General features: G+C 39.4%; 1 protein-coding gene across 3 annotated transcripts; it reads left to right on the forward strand.

Annotated features, from left to right (window-relative positions):
* Positions 1 to 518: 518 nt before the first annotated feature.
* LOC103469572 (TNF receptor-associated factor 2-like) lies at positions 519 to 18,912 on the forward strand. 3 transcript variants are annotated; one of them, XM_081611258.1, is made up of 11 exons: positions 519 to 958; positions 3,760 to 3,838; positions 4,820 to 4,918; positions 5,307 to 5,468; positions 6,135 to 6,209; positions 6,338 to 6,412; positions 10,642 to 11,124; positions 11,446 to 11,623; positions 11,720 to 11,868; positions 13,263 to 13,488; positions 18,404 to 18,912. In XM_081611258.1, the coding sequence occupies exons 1-10, from the start codon at positions 771 to 773 to the stop codon at positions 13,479 to 13,481; spliced, it is 1,707 nt and encodes a 568-aa protein (XP_081467384.1). In that variant the 5' UTR covers positions 519 to 770; the 3' UTR covers positions 13,482 to 13,488; positions 18,404 to 18,912. The 3 variants fall into 3 exon arrangements, with proteins under 3 accessions (XP_081467384.1, XP_008415551.2, XP_008415554.2); XM_008417329.3 differs by having other exon boundaries at positions 13,263 to 18,912; XM_008417332.3 differs by lacking the exon at positions 6,338 to 6,412 and having other exon boundaries at positions 13,263 to 18,912.
* Positions 18,913 to 19,274: the final 362 nt, after the last annotated feature.

A 19,274-nucleotide genomic window follows, 5' to 3' on the forward strand; every position in this document is an offset into this window, starting at 1 on the left:
CCCAAACACTGCCGCAAATCCACAATAGAATAGTTGAAAAAGAAGATTGGAGCCTAGTCAAGGTGCAATTACAATGGCCTAGTCAAAGTCTGGACCATAAGCTGATAGAAACGCCTCAGCGGGACCTTAAAGGAACTATCTAACATGGATGTTTGCAAACTTAATTGTAAAAGATAGAAAAGCTACGGCAGATCATTGGAGCAGAAGGTGGTTCAACAAGCTACTGATGGGTGTACTAGTGTTTCTTACATGGTTGTTGCATTTTGGATTAATTTCTGTTTATTAAATAACGAAAATCTAGAGTATGCTATGTTTTTGTACAGATTAGATTTGAATAACAAATAGCAGCTCATTTTCATCATGTCCTGATACATTGGAAACAAGTTATGTTCCACGCAGGCTCGAACAGGTCACTCCAACAAGCCCTTACTTTGAAGACTCAGAACTGACACTGCTTCCGAGATGATCACTTCTCCTCAGGTCCAATCCATTGAGCCCAGTCCACTCCACCGCAGCGTGCTTCCTGATGCTCCAGCTCTCTCGGGCTTGCATCCTCAGCTGTCACTGCCATCTCACTCAAACGCCTGCTCCGTGCACGTGAGCGGCAGACGTCGTTATGGGCTCGTAAACATAAGCAGGTATACACGTTTTAATAAATTTGCCAAAAAGCAATGAGTCACTGCTGGCGGTTATTTCGAAAACTACACCAGTCGGTGTTTGTTGTCTTGAACACACCCCGCTGAGCCCCCCGATATTGTTCAAGGGGAATAATGGCTGCACAAGAGCCGTCTCCACCATCTTCCCTGGAAGGTAACAAGCCGGGCTTCCCAAAGAAAATTCTGGCCAACAACCTGGAGGACAAGCATCTGTGCAACTCGTGTCAGAAAATCCTGCGGAGGCCCCTGCAGGCCCAGTGCGGCCACCGCTTCTGTTCGTTCTGTTTCAACAAGCTGGTGAGGTGAGTGGTGAGTGTGGGGGCTGCTAGTTTAGGGAGCTAGCTGGATTGTGTGGAGCCCACCGCCAGACTCCATCCACATAATTCACGTTTTAACTCTTCTCCACTGGTTATCACGGGAAGCGCTTTATAGGATTAAAAATGAATAACATTAAGGGAATTAGTGGGGGGATATGGCATACGGCTAATTCACAAACACTGTCTGAGCCAAGAGAAAATCTGGACCTGAGTGATGAGCTGGTCGTGTTTTCATTGATGAGGCTGGTTTGGAAGTGGAAAATGTGAAAAGTTTGGCTCGACGTGAAGGAAATAAAATCACTATCAACTCGTTTTGCATGCCGAATATACCAGAAGGTTCGACTCTTTTATTCCATTAATTAAATTCCACCAAAGCTTTAAATACAACTACACTGATTAAAATTCGGCATTTTTGGAATGGAGTTTGGGCTGTCTATTTAAATTTGAAATAATGTATTTACGCTAACCAGAATTAACATATATTGCTTCCATTTTTATCTTGAGAAGAAATCGGCAGTAGGACTACAAATGATACCGTTATATGTTTGTTATTGAACATAATAAATTAAAAATAATCTCATATTGGTTTTCTTTTTGGAGTGACGGTGCGCTGAGGAGAATGAGATCACCGGGTTTTTAGTCTGAAAGTGCGCATGTGTAGGATGGAATGGCACTTTCCCTTTTTCTTTGCTATCCTTTAGTCGCCAAAAGGGGAAAAAAAGTCAACAAATCATTATCAGAGTGTGTGATTAAATATAGTTGAGATGATGTCACAGCATTGTAATAACAACTATCAGAGTATAAATAAACACAAGAGTGCTCATTTGAGTTCTCCATTAGGTCAAAAAACGGAAACGTACCTAATTCTGGGTCAATGTCAGTCGGTGTAATAAACTCACTACTCAAGTACTCTCTAATCGACGTATCCAATAGGATTTCTTGACAGGAGATGAGTTGCTAAATATGTTAAAATAAAAAAAAACTTTGTAAAAAAAAAGTGAATCATTTCATTAACATTTTAACAAGTTATTCCTGATCAAAATGTTAAGACCAGTTAAAAAACTGCAAGAATTTGCATTTTGCACTATTGCATCTTAAGAAGGTTCTAAGTAGAGCTTCACAATGTTAAAAGAAGAAATCAGCGTAAGAGACAAAAACTTTTGAGTGGGGAATTAATTGAAAACTGCATTTACACTCAAACATGATTTTTTCAGCTGATCAAAAGTTTAAGACCATAGCTAAAAAAAAAACCCGAAATCCCCCCAAAACAGAAATCAAAGTGTCAAAAAAAGGACTCAGTAATGAGTAGCTCCACCATTCTTGTTGATGACTTCAAACAATCGTTTAGGCTTGATGCCAGTGTTTCCAGGAGGCTAGTGGGAACGTTGCTCCAAGTGTTGAAGATGGCTTCACGAAGGGCATCCACTGTCTGGAACTGATGTCCATTTTTGTAAACGTCCCTTGCCATCCATCCCCAAATGTTCTCAATTGGGTTTAGATCCGGAGAACATGCAGGATGGTCCAAAAGAGTGATGTTATTCTCTTGGAAGAACTCCTTTGTCAGGCGGGCATTGTGAACTGCAGCATTGTCCTGTTAAAAAACCCAATCATTACCACACAGACGAGGGCCCTCAGTCATGAGGGATGCCCGCTGCAACATCTCCACATAGCCAGCTGCTGTTTGACGCCCCTGCACAACCTGAAGCTCCATTGTTCCATTGAAGGAAAACGCACCCCAAATCATGATGGCGCCCCCACCACTGTGCCGTGTAAAAAACATCTCAGGTGGGATCTCCTTGGAAGCCATCAGGACCATCAAGGTAAAATTTTTTCTCATCAGAGAAGACAACTTTCTTCCACCTTTCAATTTCCCATGTTTGGTGTACCCTTGCAAAGTCCAAACAGGCAATTTTGTGGCGTTGAAGAAGACGTGGTCTTTGAAGACGTTTTTTGTTTCTGAAGCCCTTCTCTCGCAGATGCCGTCTGATGGTTATTGGGCTGCAATCAGCACCAGTAATGGCCTTAATTTGGGTAGAGGATCGTCCCGCGTCTTGACGGACAGCCAATCGGATCCTGCGGCTCAGAGCTGGTGAAATTGTTTTGGGTCTACCACTTGACTTTTTTGTTCCATAACCCTCAGGATCATTTAAAAAATGCAAAATGACTGTCTTACTGCATCCAACCTCAGCAGTGACGGCACGTTGTGAGAGGCCTTGCTTATGCAGCTCAACAATCCTACCACGTTCAAAGTCAGTGAGCTTTTTTGCTTTTGCCATCAGGAGGTTTTGACAGTGTAAAGACTTGACAGAAAATGACATGGAATCCAGCTTTTTGCACAGCTTTTGGCTTTTAAAGACTATGGTCTTAAACTTTTGATCAGCTGAAAAAAATCATGTTTGAGTGTAAATGCATTTTTCAGAAAATTCCCTGCTCAAATGTTCTTGTCTCTTGCACTGATTTTTTCGTTTAACATTGTGAAGCTCTACTTAGAACCTTCTTAAGATCCAATAGTGCAAAATGCAAATTCTTGCAATTTTTTGACTGGTCTTAAGATTTTGATCAGGAGTGTATATATATAAAATTAATTAATCAAAAGTCCTGGCCCTCAATCTAAAAAGGTTTCAGGTATGAATGCTTTTGCATGTCAAAATGCAACAACTTTATATTATCATTTATTTCTTATATTCTTTGGTAATTCTCCTGTGAAAATAGTATGATGTATTGACAGATTGTTAAAAGCAGATGAAACAGTAGTGATGTGTGTTTATCTATTTTCACTCTCCTAGTTCTGGACCACAGAAATGCAGTGCATGCATCAAGGAGGACTTGTTTGAGGAGCCCACCTCCATTCTCAAGCCTGGTGGTGTAAGCACATTGAACCTTCCTTTTGTTTGCTGTAATGTTTCAGATATTTAGTCCTTACCTGAGATTTCTACCACAGCAGGTCAACTTCTGACTCAGTTTTAGTATCACAAAGCTCAGCTCTTACACAGTTCTGTCACTATCACTAAGTTTGCTAGGGAATCCCATTGGTTAACTTTTATTCACAAAGCATTACCTAGACTCCTGCTGGTCTATATTTGTACTGCAGTCACACTGAGAAGTGTTGAGTGTTATACTTCTGGTTCACATGATTTGCGGCTTCTTTCTGCTTGGACTGAATTGGGTAATAAGGCTTTTGTTCACTCTGCTCCCTCTTCTTGGAACTTGCTTCAAGAATTGTTGAGATTTACTGAATTTATCTCATTTAGTGCTTTTGCATCCAAACTAAAAGTTCTTGAGCCCGATTCAACGACAGGCAGCTGTTTTTTTAATCTATTTTTTTTATAGCTTGTCATTTTCTTTTAACTGTGTAATTTTTCTGTATTGTATTTGTTGCTGCCTTTTGGCCAGGTCTCTGTTCAAAAAGAGGTTTTTAGTTTCAAAGGGTATTTATTCTGATTAAATAAAGGTGAAATAAAAAAAGGATCAGCAGTAAAGTTGAGCTAGTGTTGAACTTTTTCCATATTTTCTTGATGGGAGGCAGAATATATGTGGATGTAAAACCCTAAAAATAAAAAAAACCCCTGAGAGTCAACAGAGTAACATATGAGTGTTTTCTGGGTTTCCGATCCAGTGCTGCTTGTCTTGGATCCAGTTCTACAAAACTTTTTGAGTACTCTGTGATTGTTTCCACAATAAAAAAAAACGGAAGCTGCAACTCTGGTTCTGTTGTCTATCTTCATATGTGGTGAAGAAATTAGAGCCAGGGGAGAAAAGTGAGCTCCCAGCATTGTGTCCATCGGTAAACCGATGCAGAGCGTTTGTAACTCTACACAGCGGTAACAGCCGTTTTCTCCTGTCCAGGCGTTCCCAGACAACGCAGCTCGGAGAGAGGTGGAGGCCTTGGCAGCAGTTTGTCCTAATGAAGGATGCACATGGACTGGAACTGTCAGAGAGTTTGAGGTAAATCCCAGAGCATTATTTCCCTCTGGGGCCAACCACACCCTTCATCTGTTACTGAGGTTTATGACAGATTAGTCCGTTCAAAAAGAAATAGATTTATCTGATCATCCATTCAAATGATCAGACCCAGCTCATAAATAATAAGTTTATGTTTACAAATATAAGAAATTTGGATAATTCAATGTAAAGCAAAGGCTTTTGATCTGATCTGATTGGTGTTCAAATAGAAAAAAAAATCAAATTATTTTGTTTCCTGTTTGTTAAATGGAACAAAGCTAAGATCTTCCCCCATTTTGGATCCATGGGCAAATCAAAGGCATGAACTGTGATTCACATTTGAAGGAAATAATGAAGTAGTAAGAAAACTGCTGCTTTTGGGCCCTTGCAGGCAAGCCATGAGTGCAACTGTGACTTCATGATCATTATGTGTCCGTCGTGTAAAGAGCTGATGAGAGCCAATGAACAGGAGCGCCACAACGAGCGAGAGTGTCCAGAGAGGACACTGAACTGCAAATACTGCAAAGAGCCGTTCCTCTTAAAGAACATCAAGGTGAGGATTAAACAACTAAACACTGTTCATGAAGCGTTGCTTGTGTGTACCTGTTACCAAATACGGTCGTCCTCAGAAACACTGGACTGCCAGGAAGCTGAAACCATTTCACTGAACTTATTCATGGTTTGGATTCATGAATAATGAATACCATGATTAGTCATGGTTTTGAAGAATCATGGATATGCCATAATTATGGCATACTATCATATTGGTCATATCATCATATGAGTATGTGACAGATCATATTGTAAATGATCTATCACAGATAAATCATAGACAATTATCATTAGTCGTAGTTCATTTTACACTTAGTTTGGCCATTTATTCCATTGAAACTCCATCCAATCGGGAGAAAATGGTAGTGACATGCAAAGTGTGGTTCTTACAGTTGTTAATGTTGCAAACATTAATAATGCAGTAAAGATATTATTATATTTTGTGCAGCTTTAAAAATATTTAACTCTTTTCTTTTGGCTCCATATAAAATTTGAATGAACAATACTTTTCATCTGCTGTTGTTCATAAACATTTGCTAAGGGCAAATAAGTAAAACTTGAATTTCGAATGTGACATTTTAAAAGGAAATGCTCATTTTGTCCAATTACAGTTTTGTGCGTCTTCCTGACAGTAAATGTTGTGAACTGATGTGCGGTGTTGTTTTAGGCTCATGATGAAATCTGCCCAAAGTACCCAATGATCTGTGAAGGCTGTGCAAAGAAAAAGATCCCCCGTGAGAAGGTATCCTGGCCGTTTTCACTCTCCTCCATTCTTCAGTTTGATGAACCTCTCTCTGCTCTGAGCTTGGGATCAAACTCTCTGACATTCTTTACGCCATTGGCTTCTTTCATTTTTGTTTTGTTTTGCAGTATGTGGACCATATTAAGTTCTGCAGTAAATTTAAAACACCATGCAGATTTCATGTTGTTGGCTGCGACACGTCTGTAAGTAGATACTTTTGTCACAAATTGCTATATGTGCATGACTGCCTACTGTGATAACTATTCCATCATCAACTTGGCAAAATGAAATATATCACACTTCAGACATATTCAAACAAAAAGGTCAGGTAAACATTTTTTTTCCTCCAGTAAGCTAAAAAAATATAGCATTTTTGACTATTTCAGTAAGTTTGCCAAATTATTGAAAAGCATTTCTTGGAGAGGATGTTACTCATGGAGGATAAAAAGGGACAAAATAAAGAAAAATAAACTCATCCTTAAAATATGAATTAAATGTACCATGATGTAAACAAATGTTTAAATAAATGTTGACAAAATATCATGAAATCATTAAAATGCAAACCAAATGCGTATTTAATTAAGTCATGGTTCCTGATGCTGCAGCATCATCATGAAATAGTTTTCTGTTAAACTCGCCTATCACATTCAAGGGCGTATTTAAGATGCTCAGTGGAGTGTAAATTTATTTGGAATTGCCCTTTAGCCATTTTATGAATCAGAAGCTGCAAACAAAAGCTAACTTCTCCTTCATGGCATAGCGATAAGCCCATAGCCCCACCCCTCAACTGTGATAGGTGAGTTTGACAGAGAAGTACTTCATCATAAACCTGCAGGAACAGGAGACATTAAATAACTGAATACACATTTAAATACCTGCATAAGCTAGTGCAAGTTTGGATTTTAACAATTTAATGACGTGTTTGTTAAATTGATTGGCAGATAAATGGTTATTGTAATGATTGAATGAGGTATTTATTAGAGATGTGCCGATCAGGTTTTTTTCTGCTGATTCTGATTCCGATCCCGCATGAGGGCCGATCACCGATACCAATCACCGATACCGATAACATAATTATTATTTTTTTTATCATAAGCACTACCGGTTACATTATATGGAAAAAGGAACCATTAATTCACCTTAATTTAGACAAAAACTTGTTTTTAATAACTTTTTCCAAAAAAAAAACCAAAACAGGCATTGTGCAAATTGTACTGCTATCAGTAATACTATCTTTAACAGACTGAAAACATGTGAAGGCTCTGAAGAGGCTAAATAATGCAAAAACTCAAAATAAAACCTCTCAACATTGCCAAAAAATTCAAGTATAAAACTTAACATTCAAAGGCAAATACAGGATCCATTACAATAAACAATCCTGAGTTACTGAATGAAAACTTCCTGATAGCATGGCGGCTAGCTGATTACTGCTAGTTCTGAGTGGCTGTTTCTGGGTTGGAAACAAATTATGTTCCACGCAGGCTCGAACAGGTCACTCCAACAAGCCCTTACTTTGAAGACTCAGAACTGACACTGCTTCCGAGATGATCACTTCTCCTCAGGTCTAATCCTCTGGGCAGAGCAGGGAGGAGATCAATTATTTTTTCAGAGATTATTTGTCTCATGTTAGGAGAGCAAAAGTTTTAATACGTATGCAAAATGAATTTTTAAGTTAGATGCTGAAGCTTTAAACAGAGGTTCGGTGTGAGAGTCACTACCAGGTGGAGCAGAAGCGGCGCTCCGTCTGTGAAATATTACTACCTGTAGCGCGTAGCAGCGGTTCAACAGCGAGAACAGAACCAGCGTCTTACATCGCAGCTCAAAGACTTAAATAATTTTGCAGGTTATTTGTTTAGCTTTCTGACCGTTATGCTAATAATAATACTGCAGTGAGCCTTGATGTAGCCAAACTCTGTCAAGTATGTCATTGTTTTTATGCCATATTAGATTCGTCGTGTTGATGCATTTTGACCTGCTTCAATTTTCCGCCGCAACATGCAAACTTCCCCATTCACTCAGTGCGTTATAGTTCCACATTGCTTAGGATTTGTTGCTGCGCGTTTGCGCAGTGTGAAAGAAAGAGGAGACCAGCTGCACAGACAGACTGAGAAATGAGAAGCAGGTGATCGGTTTGTGTAATCGGCAACAAGAGACCGTGATCGGCAATCACCGATCATACACTTTTTCACAGAAATCGACCGATTATGATCGGTGGCCGATCGATCGGCACACCTCTAGTATTTATTAATGCTGTCCCTTTTAGTCTTCCGTAGGTGCTACATGTCTGCTAAATCTTTTATTATTGGCTTTAAATCAGCTGTTTATGCAATGTGACAATGAAGCAGCATTTTTTTTGGCATAGGCAAGTTGGCTCACTGCCCAGGGTGGCATTTCCATAAGGGGCATCATGAGTAGCCAAAAACGAAGAATAGAAAACTGTTATTTTAATTGAATGACTTAGATGTTGTTTAGATTCCAGATTAAAGAATTGTTCCTCAGATATGACCACTGATCACATGATTACTGCTTCACAGCAAAAAGGAGGATTACATGTGTTTAGGTTAATCTGGCATGAATCAACAGGGGTAATATAAACAGTAGGGGTCTAAAACTTTTTCTGTCTTGCAAATATTTTATTTACTTTTATTTTTGTTTATTTTTTATATATGATTTTACGTAATAATATTTTTGAGCTGGTTTATCTTGTCAAACCCATCCTTTTATTTAAAATGTTAGAGAAAACTGGACTGATCAGGTTACTAACCACACCAACAATATTTAGTACTACCTGTTTTGTTAAGAAGCTTTTGAGCCAAACAGTATTTGGTGTCATAGTCACTGTTTTAACTTGATATTGATCACAAATCAATAATCAATAGTTTTTTGGTTTTATTTGACTCTGTGATCATGATGGATCAAAGGCATTTCCTGTCTTTGGTTGAAGCCATTGCTGCTGCATGAACTCCCCAGCATGATGCTTCCACCACCATTCTTTATACTAATGTGGGACTAAATTTATTTATACCAAGCTGCTGTGTGCTGTTCATTCAGTCATGTGGTTCAATCCACCATTTTAGCTAAGGACAACTTAAGTAACTTAAGAGTTTTTGAAAGATGTTGAAAAATAAGAAGTGACATTTTTTTTCAGTGTAATATTCAAAGACGCCATAAAATAAGTTATTATAAAATAAAATGATCAAAACTTTGATTCTGATAACTGAGCAAAGCTTATCAGCTACCATCTTGGACTGAATCAGATCATGAGTCGTTAGTGAAAAACTTCATGGATTTGTGACTCCCTAGCTAATTGTTACAGCTGTTGTTTTTTCCTTTCATCTTTTTACTGTTGATAATTATGATGAGTCATCAACCCTCAACTCCCCCATCACCACTCTGAATGCTGTCGGTCCCTGACATTCTGAAAGCAACTCTGACAAATCAGTTAGTGTGAACAAAAGTCTTTTTCTATTAAAACTCATATATGATCTCTCCTGGAATCTTACTTTAACATTAGCTCATTGTATTTTGGTTGGAACTCAGACTATAAAGCCTGCCTGATCTAAGATCCACACATTGTGTGTCAGTAGTGAGTCTTTATTCAGCTGGATGAACGTTCTACAAAACAATCATGACTGTGAAGTGTCTAAGAGAACAATTAAACTTTTTAAAGTTTAGGTAAAATCATTTTTTTTGAGTGATAATATTAAAATATTATGCCCTCATCAAAAAACATACCTGGAGTGTTACTTTCACACAAGTTTGAGAAATCCTCTGATCTCCATGACAACCATTCATTTGTTGTCCTCATTGGAGCTGCAGTTTCCAAGCTTCCTACTCACAGAGCAGCCCTCCCCTGTGACTCCACCACTCAGCTCCTTCAGACTAGTCAGCAGCTATTAGCAAGCACCTGGTGGAACTGAGCATCTGCTAAACTCATTATAGGAACTAATTCTCAGAGCAGCGCTGGTAAAAATGTTATTAAAGGGTTAATAGAGGAGCCATGTTGTGATGACTTTCTGACGGCAAAGTTTCAGAAACAACAGGAGTTGCTTAAAGAGACAGAGACACAATTTGAAAGCATTAAATTATAAAGTAATTTTTCTTTTAAGTCCTATTTGATATATATTGCATTTTCTAACAACTGAAGTTAACATAGTTACTTGTTATAGTACCTTTAGGTACTATATACCTATAGAAACTATAGGTATATAGTATCTATAGTTCCAACTAAAATACAATGAGCTATCTATCTACATTCCGGGTACTATATACCTGGAAAACACAAAGTACTGCCCCTTTAATTCATTTTGTATTTCATTATGAACCAGCTCTGCCACATAATCTTACTGTCTTCTTTTGTTGTTTATGCAAATCTTTAAAGAGACAAACTGTTTATTTTCTTAATTTTACAGTTTCTATTTTTGTTTCCAAGGTGGAGAAGGAGAAGATCCATGACCACGAGCGGCAGTGTTCATACGAGCACCTCAACCTGCTGCTGCATTTCATCATGGGCATCAAGGTGAGTCTGGAGAGCCTCCAACCGCAGACCTTAGAGGTGGCCAGCCAGAAGCTCCAGGTGCTGCACCAGTCCCTCAGAGAGCTGGAGCTGAAGATGAGCCAGCTGGGTGGGGGCGGCCCCGCTCCCGTGCAGGGTGCATGCGCTCTCACCCTGGCCACGTCCTTCACCCCGCTGCCCAGCGCCATGGGTGCCGCCCTGGAGCTGCAGCTCCAGAGCGAGAAGACCAAGGTGGCCGAGCTGAGTCGGCGCTGCCAGGAGCTGGAGCTGAAAGTGAACACGTTTGAAAACATCGTCTGCGTCCTGAACCGGGAGATGGAGCGTTCCTGCACTACCATGGAAGCCTACAACCGCCAGCACAGACTGGACCAGGACAAGATCGAGATTCTCAGCAACAAGGTATGAACGAGCCCTGGATGCCTCTTTACACACCCAGTAACACCAAGTTATACCCAGTACCACCACATCATAGCCCATAACACCATAACATACTCAGTAACACCACATCACGCTACATCATACCCTGTCAGTTTAGGTTGATGGTCATGTCTTGGTATGGAGTTGCGCCACACTCTTTCTATTTAGGGATGATGGGTTGAAATAACCTGACCCTGCTTTTCTCCACAGCTCCCTCCCTCACTCGTCTGCTGTGTTCCTTGGATTTAGTGGATTGAAAGTATCCAGCTAAAACGGTCTTATTCCTTTGGTGCTTTGCTGCAGGTCCGTCAGTTGGAAAGGACGGTCAGCTTGAGGGACCTGTCCATCGTGGAGATGGAGGGGAAGATGAGGGAGATGTCTGCAGCCACCTACGATGGCGTCTTTATCTGGAAGATCTCTGATTTCACCAAGAAGAGGCAGGATGCCGTAGCTGGCCGCGCTCCTGCTATGTTCTCTCCCGGTCAGCGTTCCATCCGGAGATGCTCTCACCAAGCGCTTATGGCCTGGAATAACCAAGATCTTCACACTCACTCAGTCGTTTGATCTTGTCTTCCAGCGTTTTATACGAGTAAATACGGCTACAAGATGTGCTTACGAATCTACCTGAATGGTGACGGGACGGGCCGCGGCACACACCTGTCTCTGTTCTTTGTGGTGATGAGAGGACACAGCGACGCACTCCTTAAGTGGCCTTTCAATCAGAAGGTAGAAGTCTTTTTTTTATTATTAGTTTAAACATTATGTTGCTTTTTTTTTTAACAGAATCCAAATAAATTCAAACCAGCTGTAGGGCTCTCCATCTAGACTGGAACCAGGCTGAGTTGAGTTAAAGTTTTACAAAGTTTTATGATTTTTTAAAATTATTAAATGTCATAGTTTTCTTATGCTTAGTGTAAGTTTTGAACCCAAAATTCAGGCCTGGACAGGCCAAAATTATGTGCTTGATGGTTGGGTCCAGGCTTTTTTGGCCTGTTTTATAAGCCTATAATACATCCAGCCCAGAGAACACCACATCAGAGTGTATGATATAAAGCTGTGTTAATCTACTTATTATAGTCTAAATAGAGGAGTAGGCAGCTTTCCCTGTTAAGGAACAAAAGAAAGTAAGGTGGAGAGCAGACGCTCATCAGACTGTAACAAGCAGAGCACACAGTAAATGCTCCTATCAGTCACACATCCTACATGATTTGCACTTGACTCATCCTCCAGTTACAACAAATAAAATTCAGTTTTCATTGTGCAGCTGTATTTACAAGGGTTACCAGGAGAAAACCTCTTTCCTTTAAAAAAAAATATGGCAGCAAGATGCACGTTTGCTAAGTTGCATCTGAACGAACGACATTGTTCTGGAGCAATGTGCTTTGAAGAAATAAGACAGAAGTAGATGTATTTGGACATGGTGAAAGGCGCCATGTTTTTAGAAACGGAACCAGAACAAACACGTCTCACCAAGTGTTAAACACCGTAGTGGAGGGCTGTAGACTTGAGCTTGTTTGCAACCACAGGTAGAACATTAATGTTTGGTGCACTAAAGTGTTCTACAGTCATAAGTTCAGGAAATGGCTGAGGCAGATTATCTGTCTGTAACAAACTGTCACAACATGGTGACAGTTTTAACAAATATGTAAAAAGGTTACAACCACAGCTTTAGAGGAAGGTCTACAAGCTGTTAACTCTTGAGGTGTACTTAATTTTTCATTCAGAGCATTTTTATTTTGGTTTTTCTCTAAATAATTGACTGAGAAGTGTTTTGTGGGCTCTTGTTCTCCTGACGTTACTTCAAAGGCCAGATAAGTTTCCTATTACACCCTGAAATTGAAAGAGGGCTGTTTCCTCAGGGTATTACCCTGATATTCTGATTTGGTCTAGGCATTAAAGAACAGATCCCAGAAAACTGAAACCTACAATAGAAAAGCACCTTTAGTGGGATTCGCATCATTAACATTAGTTCAGTCTGATCTGTAGAGAATAGTCTTATGTAGTGCAAATCTCTGCTGCACTAATCTCCAATATCAGCCTGCAAACAGTGAAACAGAAGCCGCCTCAGCTCCAGATTCCGTTGAAGCCGCTGTTGGGTAATACTAGTACCATCTGTGCAGGTTACCCTCATGCTGCTTGACCAGAACAACAGGGAGCACATAATCGATGCCTTCCGGCCCGACATCTCATCTTCGTCCTTCCAGAGGCCCGTCAGCGACATGAACATCGCCAGCGGCTGCCCGCTCTTCTGTCCTCTGTCCAAGCTGGACTCCAAAAACTCCTACATTCGTGACGACACCATCTTCATAAAGGCCATCGTCGACCTCACTGGGCTCTAGAGAAATCGTAAGAGCAGAAATCCCAACTTTGCCTTTTGTTGCGACTAACCTGTTCATCAACCGGCCTTCGTATTAGCAGTAACCGGCGCTTCTCTCGGGGAGGTGTTGTGTCGTTTGGTTTTGGAATCAGTTGTTGTTGACAATATGCAAGATATCATTTTTTCTTTGTTGGCTATTCAAGTCCTTCAGTTTCTGTTTTACCAATCAGAAGGAGCTTTTATGCATCAAAGTTGTGACTATTCACCAAAGTGACTGCAGAACTTTAAACAGCGTTTTTACTAACCAAGGCATTCCAACAAGTGTGTAGTGTACTATGTGAAACAAGCCGACTGCCCGCCTCATTAATCCCTCATGAACATGTTGAAGCTCCTGGTGCTTCAGAAGGGGCTTACCTTCAAGGTTTAAAGGAAGCTTTCCTGTAGGCACTAGTTAATGCTCTTGTTATTTACTAGTTATAACCCAGAAACTTACTAACTGCTAAGATAACTAACAAACACGCAAGTCCCTGAAAATATTCAGCTTCTTTAATGACACTCATAAGTCTTCTGTGATCGTTCCACTGATTTCCAACAAGATTGTTTTTCTGGTTCCGCAACTTTCCTTCCGTCTTAACTAGCTGGTTTGGGATTAATTAAAGGGTTTAATAGAGAAAATAACCACACGTGAGTCAAGCTGAAAAGAAAGTGGTCTGAGTTAATTAAAAATAAGAAAATGTGAGTTAAAACCAAAAACTATCCAGATATTTCTTTTTTCCCAGATGCCAAGCCGAGTGGTTTTAGAACAGGTGTTCCTGGATTCAGACTTTCAGTCAGATCCTCTTTGTAATCATCGCCTTGTTTGCAAACTCAGTAGCCTTAAGGAGGAGAAAATGAACTACTTGTCAACTGTATTATGTGGTCTAAGTTGGTTTGATCGTGAAGCAGTTACAGTAACAGGCCTCTGCAGTCCCAGCATCAATATGCTGCTTGGTTAATGAAAGTCAGCATAACTTTCTGGTAACACGTGAGCTAAAACACTTGTAGTTTCATATGCTTTTATAGTTACTGTATGTCTGAGTCCACATGTGCACATTTCTCCTGCTGGTCTTGTTCTCTGTTTTGATGTGACTTGTTGATAGTTTGTTGATAGTTATTTCAAAAGACATGTTCATGAAATGAGCGCTTTGCTTTGAAGATGGTGTAATCTAATAGGACTTCAGACTTATTTAAGTAACACGTTTAATATAGGTGTGCAAGCTATGCACAAGGGAATATAGGCCATGCTTTTAAAACAATTGGCTGCAGAAAAGCAACCAAAGAAATTTAAACACCAAATGAAGCACCCAGATGGTCCATCCTGGATAGATTATTTGAACAAAAAGGAGATCAGAGCTTCTACGTCTGAAAGGAGAAATGGAAAACTGAAAAAGTTTATGCTAAAACTAAAGCTTCTAAAATTCCTGTCCAGGTTTGAATATTATCAGACTTTTGAGTTAATGCCACCAAAAAAAAATCTTCAATCCAATCGAAATAAACTGTTACATTTATCATATGGGTGGATTGGAGATACAGGCCATGATGTTATTCCGACAGTATTTCCACATTTTAACACAAGTGACCGATGCTTAATAACATTTTAAATGCGTTTCAAACATTTCCTCTAAATTCATATTTATCGAGTGGCAGTTTGAGTGACATGTTGCAGGCAGTTGCCGGCGGAAACGCTGAATGAAGATCAGAGGATGGCTCCCAGACATACCAGACGAAATGAATTGAACTTGATGGAATCTGGTTAGTGTCATCTTTTGTGTTCGCATTGTGAAAAAAAAGAACATCACCTGCCATGTTGATCACCCAGACACCACATAATGGATCTGGTTGCACATTGAAATCCATCCGATTCGGTCAGTTCCTTCTGAGTGCTTCACTTGGTGCCAGTGATGTACGTATGTACCAACACTCCATAAAGTGCATAAAGTGATTTTATCATCTTAATTCCACCTATAGAATTGTTTTTTGCATTTTAAATGATGCACTATGTATTTAAGTATTGTTGATGATTGACAATACAGAGAGACAGATTATAAAGTCTACAGTCAAAGCAATAGATCAGATCACTATTGGCTGTTGCGCTCACTGTTGTGTACTGTCTAACATTTGGTGATGTCATCATTATTATTTTATGTTTCTCCCATAAGCTTTGCTCACAGTGTTGTCAGAATTTCTCACATACTGTTGCATAACAGCGATTGGTCAGTGTCTGGCTCTGCTGTTCTTAGGGAATCATTTGTCTCTTGAAGCCAGTTCTGTCTGCAGTACTTCTGCTGCTAACATTCCTGTTTGTGTCTTTCCAGTTCCTTTCCTCTGAAAGAAATTCTATGGTGTGAAGTATGAATTAAGCCTTGGTTATTATTTTGTTGCCTTCGGTTACACTGAATAAAGGTGGACAGACAGTTATGGACTGCTGATGGTCTGTAACAACTTTATAATCTTCCAACACTTTCTCTCAAAACTATCCCTTCCTTAAAAAATAGTTGAAGACATTGACAACATGTAAAAGATTCAAACTTTCTCTAAAAAGACAAAAGGAAAATGCAAAGCAAAGCAACAATAACCAGAAAGATGACTTCAGAGATGCAGTACCAATGGAGACTGCAGGCTGAAATGAATTGATGTTATCGAGTTCTTTAATGTTCCAACACAGTTCATATAAAAACATTGATATTTTCATGGGATTTTTGTTGAGTTGAAACCAGGGGTGCACCGATGACAGTTTTCTGGCTGATTACTAATCTTGAAAAAGCTTGACCTGCTGATTCCGATATTGGCTTTAATGTTTTGTTTCTAAAATGTTGCTAAATTTAGCAAGAAAGTCACTGAGTTGATAATGGTGGGGTGACTATAGTTAACTACAAATGTGCAAACATGACCAGTCTATCACTCAAACATGGCTCACAGCAGAGCTAAAGAGGACAGTGGTTGATTTTTAAGACCATTGCTGATAAGATAAGATCTCCTTCACATGTAAGCATCAGCTGATCACCAATCTCCCCAAATGAAGGAAATTGGCACTGATAAACCAGTGCAGCCCTAGCTGAAACACTTGTTTCCAATCTCTACAAATATATTTTTCTTGATACGGCTAACGGTACGTACAGTGAGGTCAAAGTGTGTGTCACCTTACATGTCTTCTGGTGTTGATTTCTTTTATTTTTGTTACACTTACATGTTTCAGAGCATCTTAATATCAGATGGAGATAAACTGAGTAAATACTTACAAGCAGCTTTACAGAAAAGTAATCACCCCCAGGAACTAGAACCATCCTGGGTTTGACTCAACTGAAAATGAGTGTTTTGCAAAACTGCAGAAGATCTTTGGTTAACTCTTCTTGAAAATACTTTCATTCAGCCGCACTGGAACAGTTATGATTTTTAATGAACAATTTTATTATTATTATTATTATTATTATTATTATTATTATTATTATTATTATTATTATTATTATTATTATTATTATTATTATTTATTTATTTATTTTATTTTTTTTTAGCAAAGTTGAACTTTCTTGTGGGCTTTGGGTTACTTTTCTGCTGCATAACCCATGTGTGCTTGAGCTTATGGTCATGACCCTAAACCCTAACCTTAACCCTAACCCTACAGCAGCAGGAAGCAGCCCCAGGCATCACAGTCCCACCATGTTCTCAGCATCCACAGGATGTTCTCCTAGAAGTCCTGCTGGTCAGAATGATTTAATTTGTATTTTTTTTTGTAAAAGTGAGAAGGGTCTTTGTCCCTGAAATTCCTTAGATCAGGGCTTGATGTGTATTGTTGTTTTTTTTAGGTGCTTTGTCCAGTTTCAGTTTCATGTTGTCAGATGAGTTTTATGTGATTTTTCTTTTTTTTGTTATTGTATTCTTAAAGTGAGTCAGGCTTGGCTGAGGCTAGGGCAACCAAGATGAACAAAGCATTGTGGTTAATCACTGTTTATTCATAATTTGCATAAAGCGATCAGTTTGCTTTGGATTGTTTTTTTCCTTTCCATAATAAATAAAATTATTTTTGGAAAGCTGCATTTGTAAATTATCAGGTTATCATTACCTGGTATTAACATTTTTAAGACATATCTGAAACATTTAAGAGGAACAAAAACCAGAAGAAAAATCCAGTTTTACGCAGCACTGTAGGAATGGAAGAAGAAAACTGATTATTTTTCTTCCTTGTTATCGACTCGTTGTCTCCACCTTTTAACTGACCTACTTTCCTAGAAAAAGAAGTGCCTGTATTTATGTTATGTAATCTTGAATATTTTTAAATGTGCTATTCTATATGATTAAGCATAACAGTATATTATGAATATTGGGTTTTAGAACATCTTATCCTTCAGAATTGTATTGCTTTTATGTTTGTTTGTTTTTTACATGTTCTAAAATCTCTTGTGACCTTGAATGTTTTTCTTTGCGTGCGGATAGCAGTGAATGTTCAGAGTGAGGCTGGTGAACCAGCAGGCTTTTAAACCTCAACACACACTGATCCGTCTCTGTGCATGAGAGGCTTCAGTTGGACACCATGCATAAAGTTGGCCACTGGTTTACATTGTTGGTCAGGTTCTTATGTCCCTTTTATGATTTCACTATTGTATATTATACAAAGTAAGAGAGAACCCTGAGGGGCAGTTGGAGAAGTAAATATATCTAAATAATGCATAGATAATATTTATTGATTAGAAACGTTTTCTGTTGAGGTCGTTCGAAAGCATGTTGTAGTTCATCCGGCTCATTCTCGCCAAGCTGCGTCTCCGTTCTGACCTCAGCTTGTTGCATTCTGTTCCTTTCTGAAACACGTTTCCGTTTCTCTTCTCGTGAGTGTTTTTGCACGTGTAGTGATCTACGTTTTGCACGTTCCAGCAGCCTCAAATGAAGCCCCTTTTCTTCCTGCCTATACAGTGTGTTCTGGTTGTAGCACTAGCAGATGCTCGGCTGACGTGAGCCTGGACTTCTGGTTCGTTTACAACAAAAGGGCTTCACATTTCATCGGCATCCACCTGACGTCACACGCAGGCTTTCGTCCGCTCAGAGGCAGAACCGCGCGGCGGTTCCGTTTGAGCCAGCTGATGTTTCCGTGGGTCAGCGATGCTGACATGTAGGAAGTGCCACACTGCCTCACTGTTCTGCAACAGAATAAACAATGTTTTGATAAATACTGCTTCAGAAACTGAAACTAGTCACTTTTTGCTTTCCCCCCACCTCCGTTCCCGTGGATCTGGGTTATTCCTCTAAAGGCCTTGGTGAGATTAGGATGAAGAGCCTTCATCTGTAGCGGTGACATCAGTCGTACTCGTTCTTTCTGCTACATTCTGTGGATAGAAAGTCATGTGTTAGTTAACTCTTTGTACAGAGGAAATTTTGTTCCATATTTGTATTTTGATTTAATAAAGATTTTAAAATGCCCTCCATGCAAAGACTCTGTGTTCTAATGTCCCGATGTTTAGACAGATCAATTTTAATAGATTGGAAAATCATTGAAACGTTAATTTATTTTAGACATTGAAACATGGATCCATTATAAACTCACTGATGCATTTCAGATGTTAATTCATTAGAAATTACTAAGAAGAACCCCAAATCATCAACTCCATCATGTCAGATGAGTAAAATATATATATGTTTTAATACAGAAATGTGGCCCTAGTGAAAAGGACTCGATACTTGGTTGTGGCTCCTTTTGCATGAATTACTGCATCAGTGCAGCGTAGCATGGAGATGATCAGCCTGTGGTTCTCCTGAAGTTCTGGGGAGGATGTTGACCAATCAAACA

This window comes from Poecilia reticulata, chromosome 9 (assembly GCF_904066995.2).
Source record: "Poecilia reticulata chromosome 9, P_reticulata-male-v2, whole genome shotgun sequence".
NCBI classification, from domain to species: domain Eukaryota; kingdom Metazoa; phylum Chordata; class Actinopteri; order Cyprinodontiformes; family Poeciliidae; genus Poecilia; species Poecilia reticulata.

Coding starts and splice junctions, on each gene's coding strand:
- LOC103469572 (XM_008417329.3), top strand. CDS start 771: ATGGCTGCACAAGAGCCGTCTCCACCATCTTCCCTGGAAGGTAACAAG. Junction 3,839..4,819: donor CCATTCTCAAGCCTGGTGGT/GTAAGCACATTG, acceptor TCTCCTGTCCAG/GCGTTCCCAGACAACGCAGC. Junction 5,469..6,134: donor TCCTCTTAAAGAACATCAAG/GTGAGGATTAAA, acceptor GTGTTGTTTTAG/GCTCATGATGAAATCTGCCC.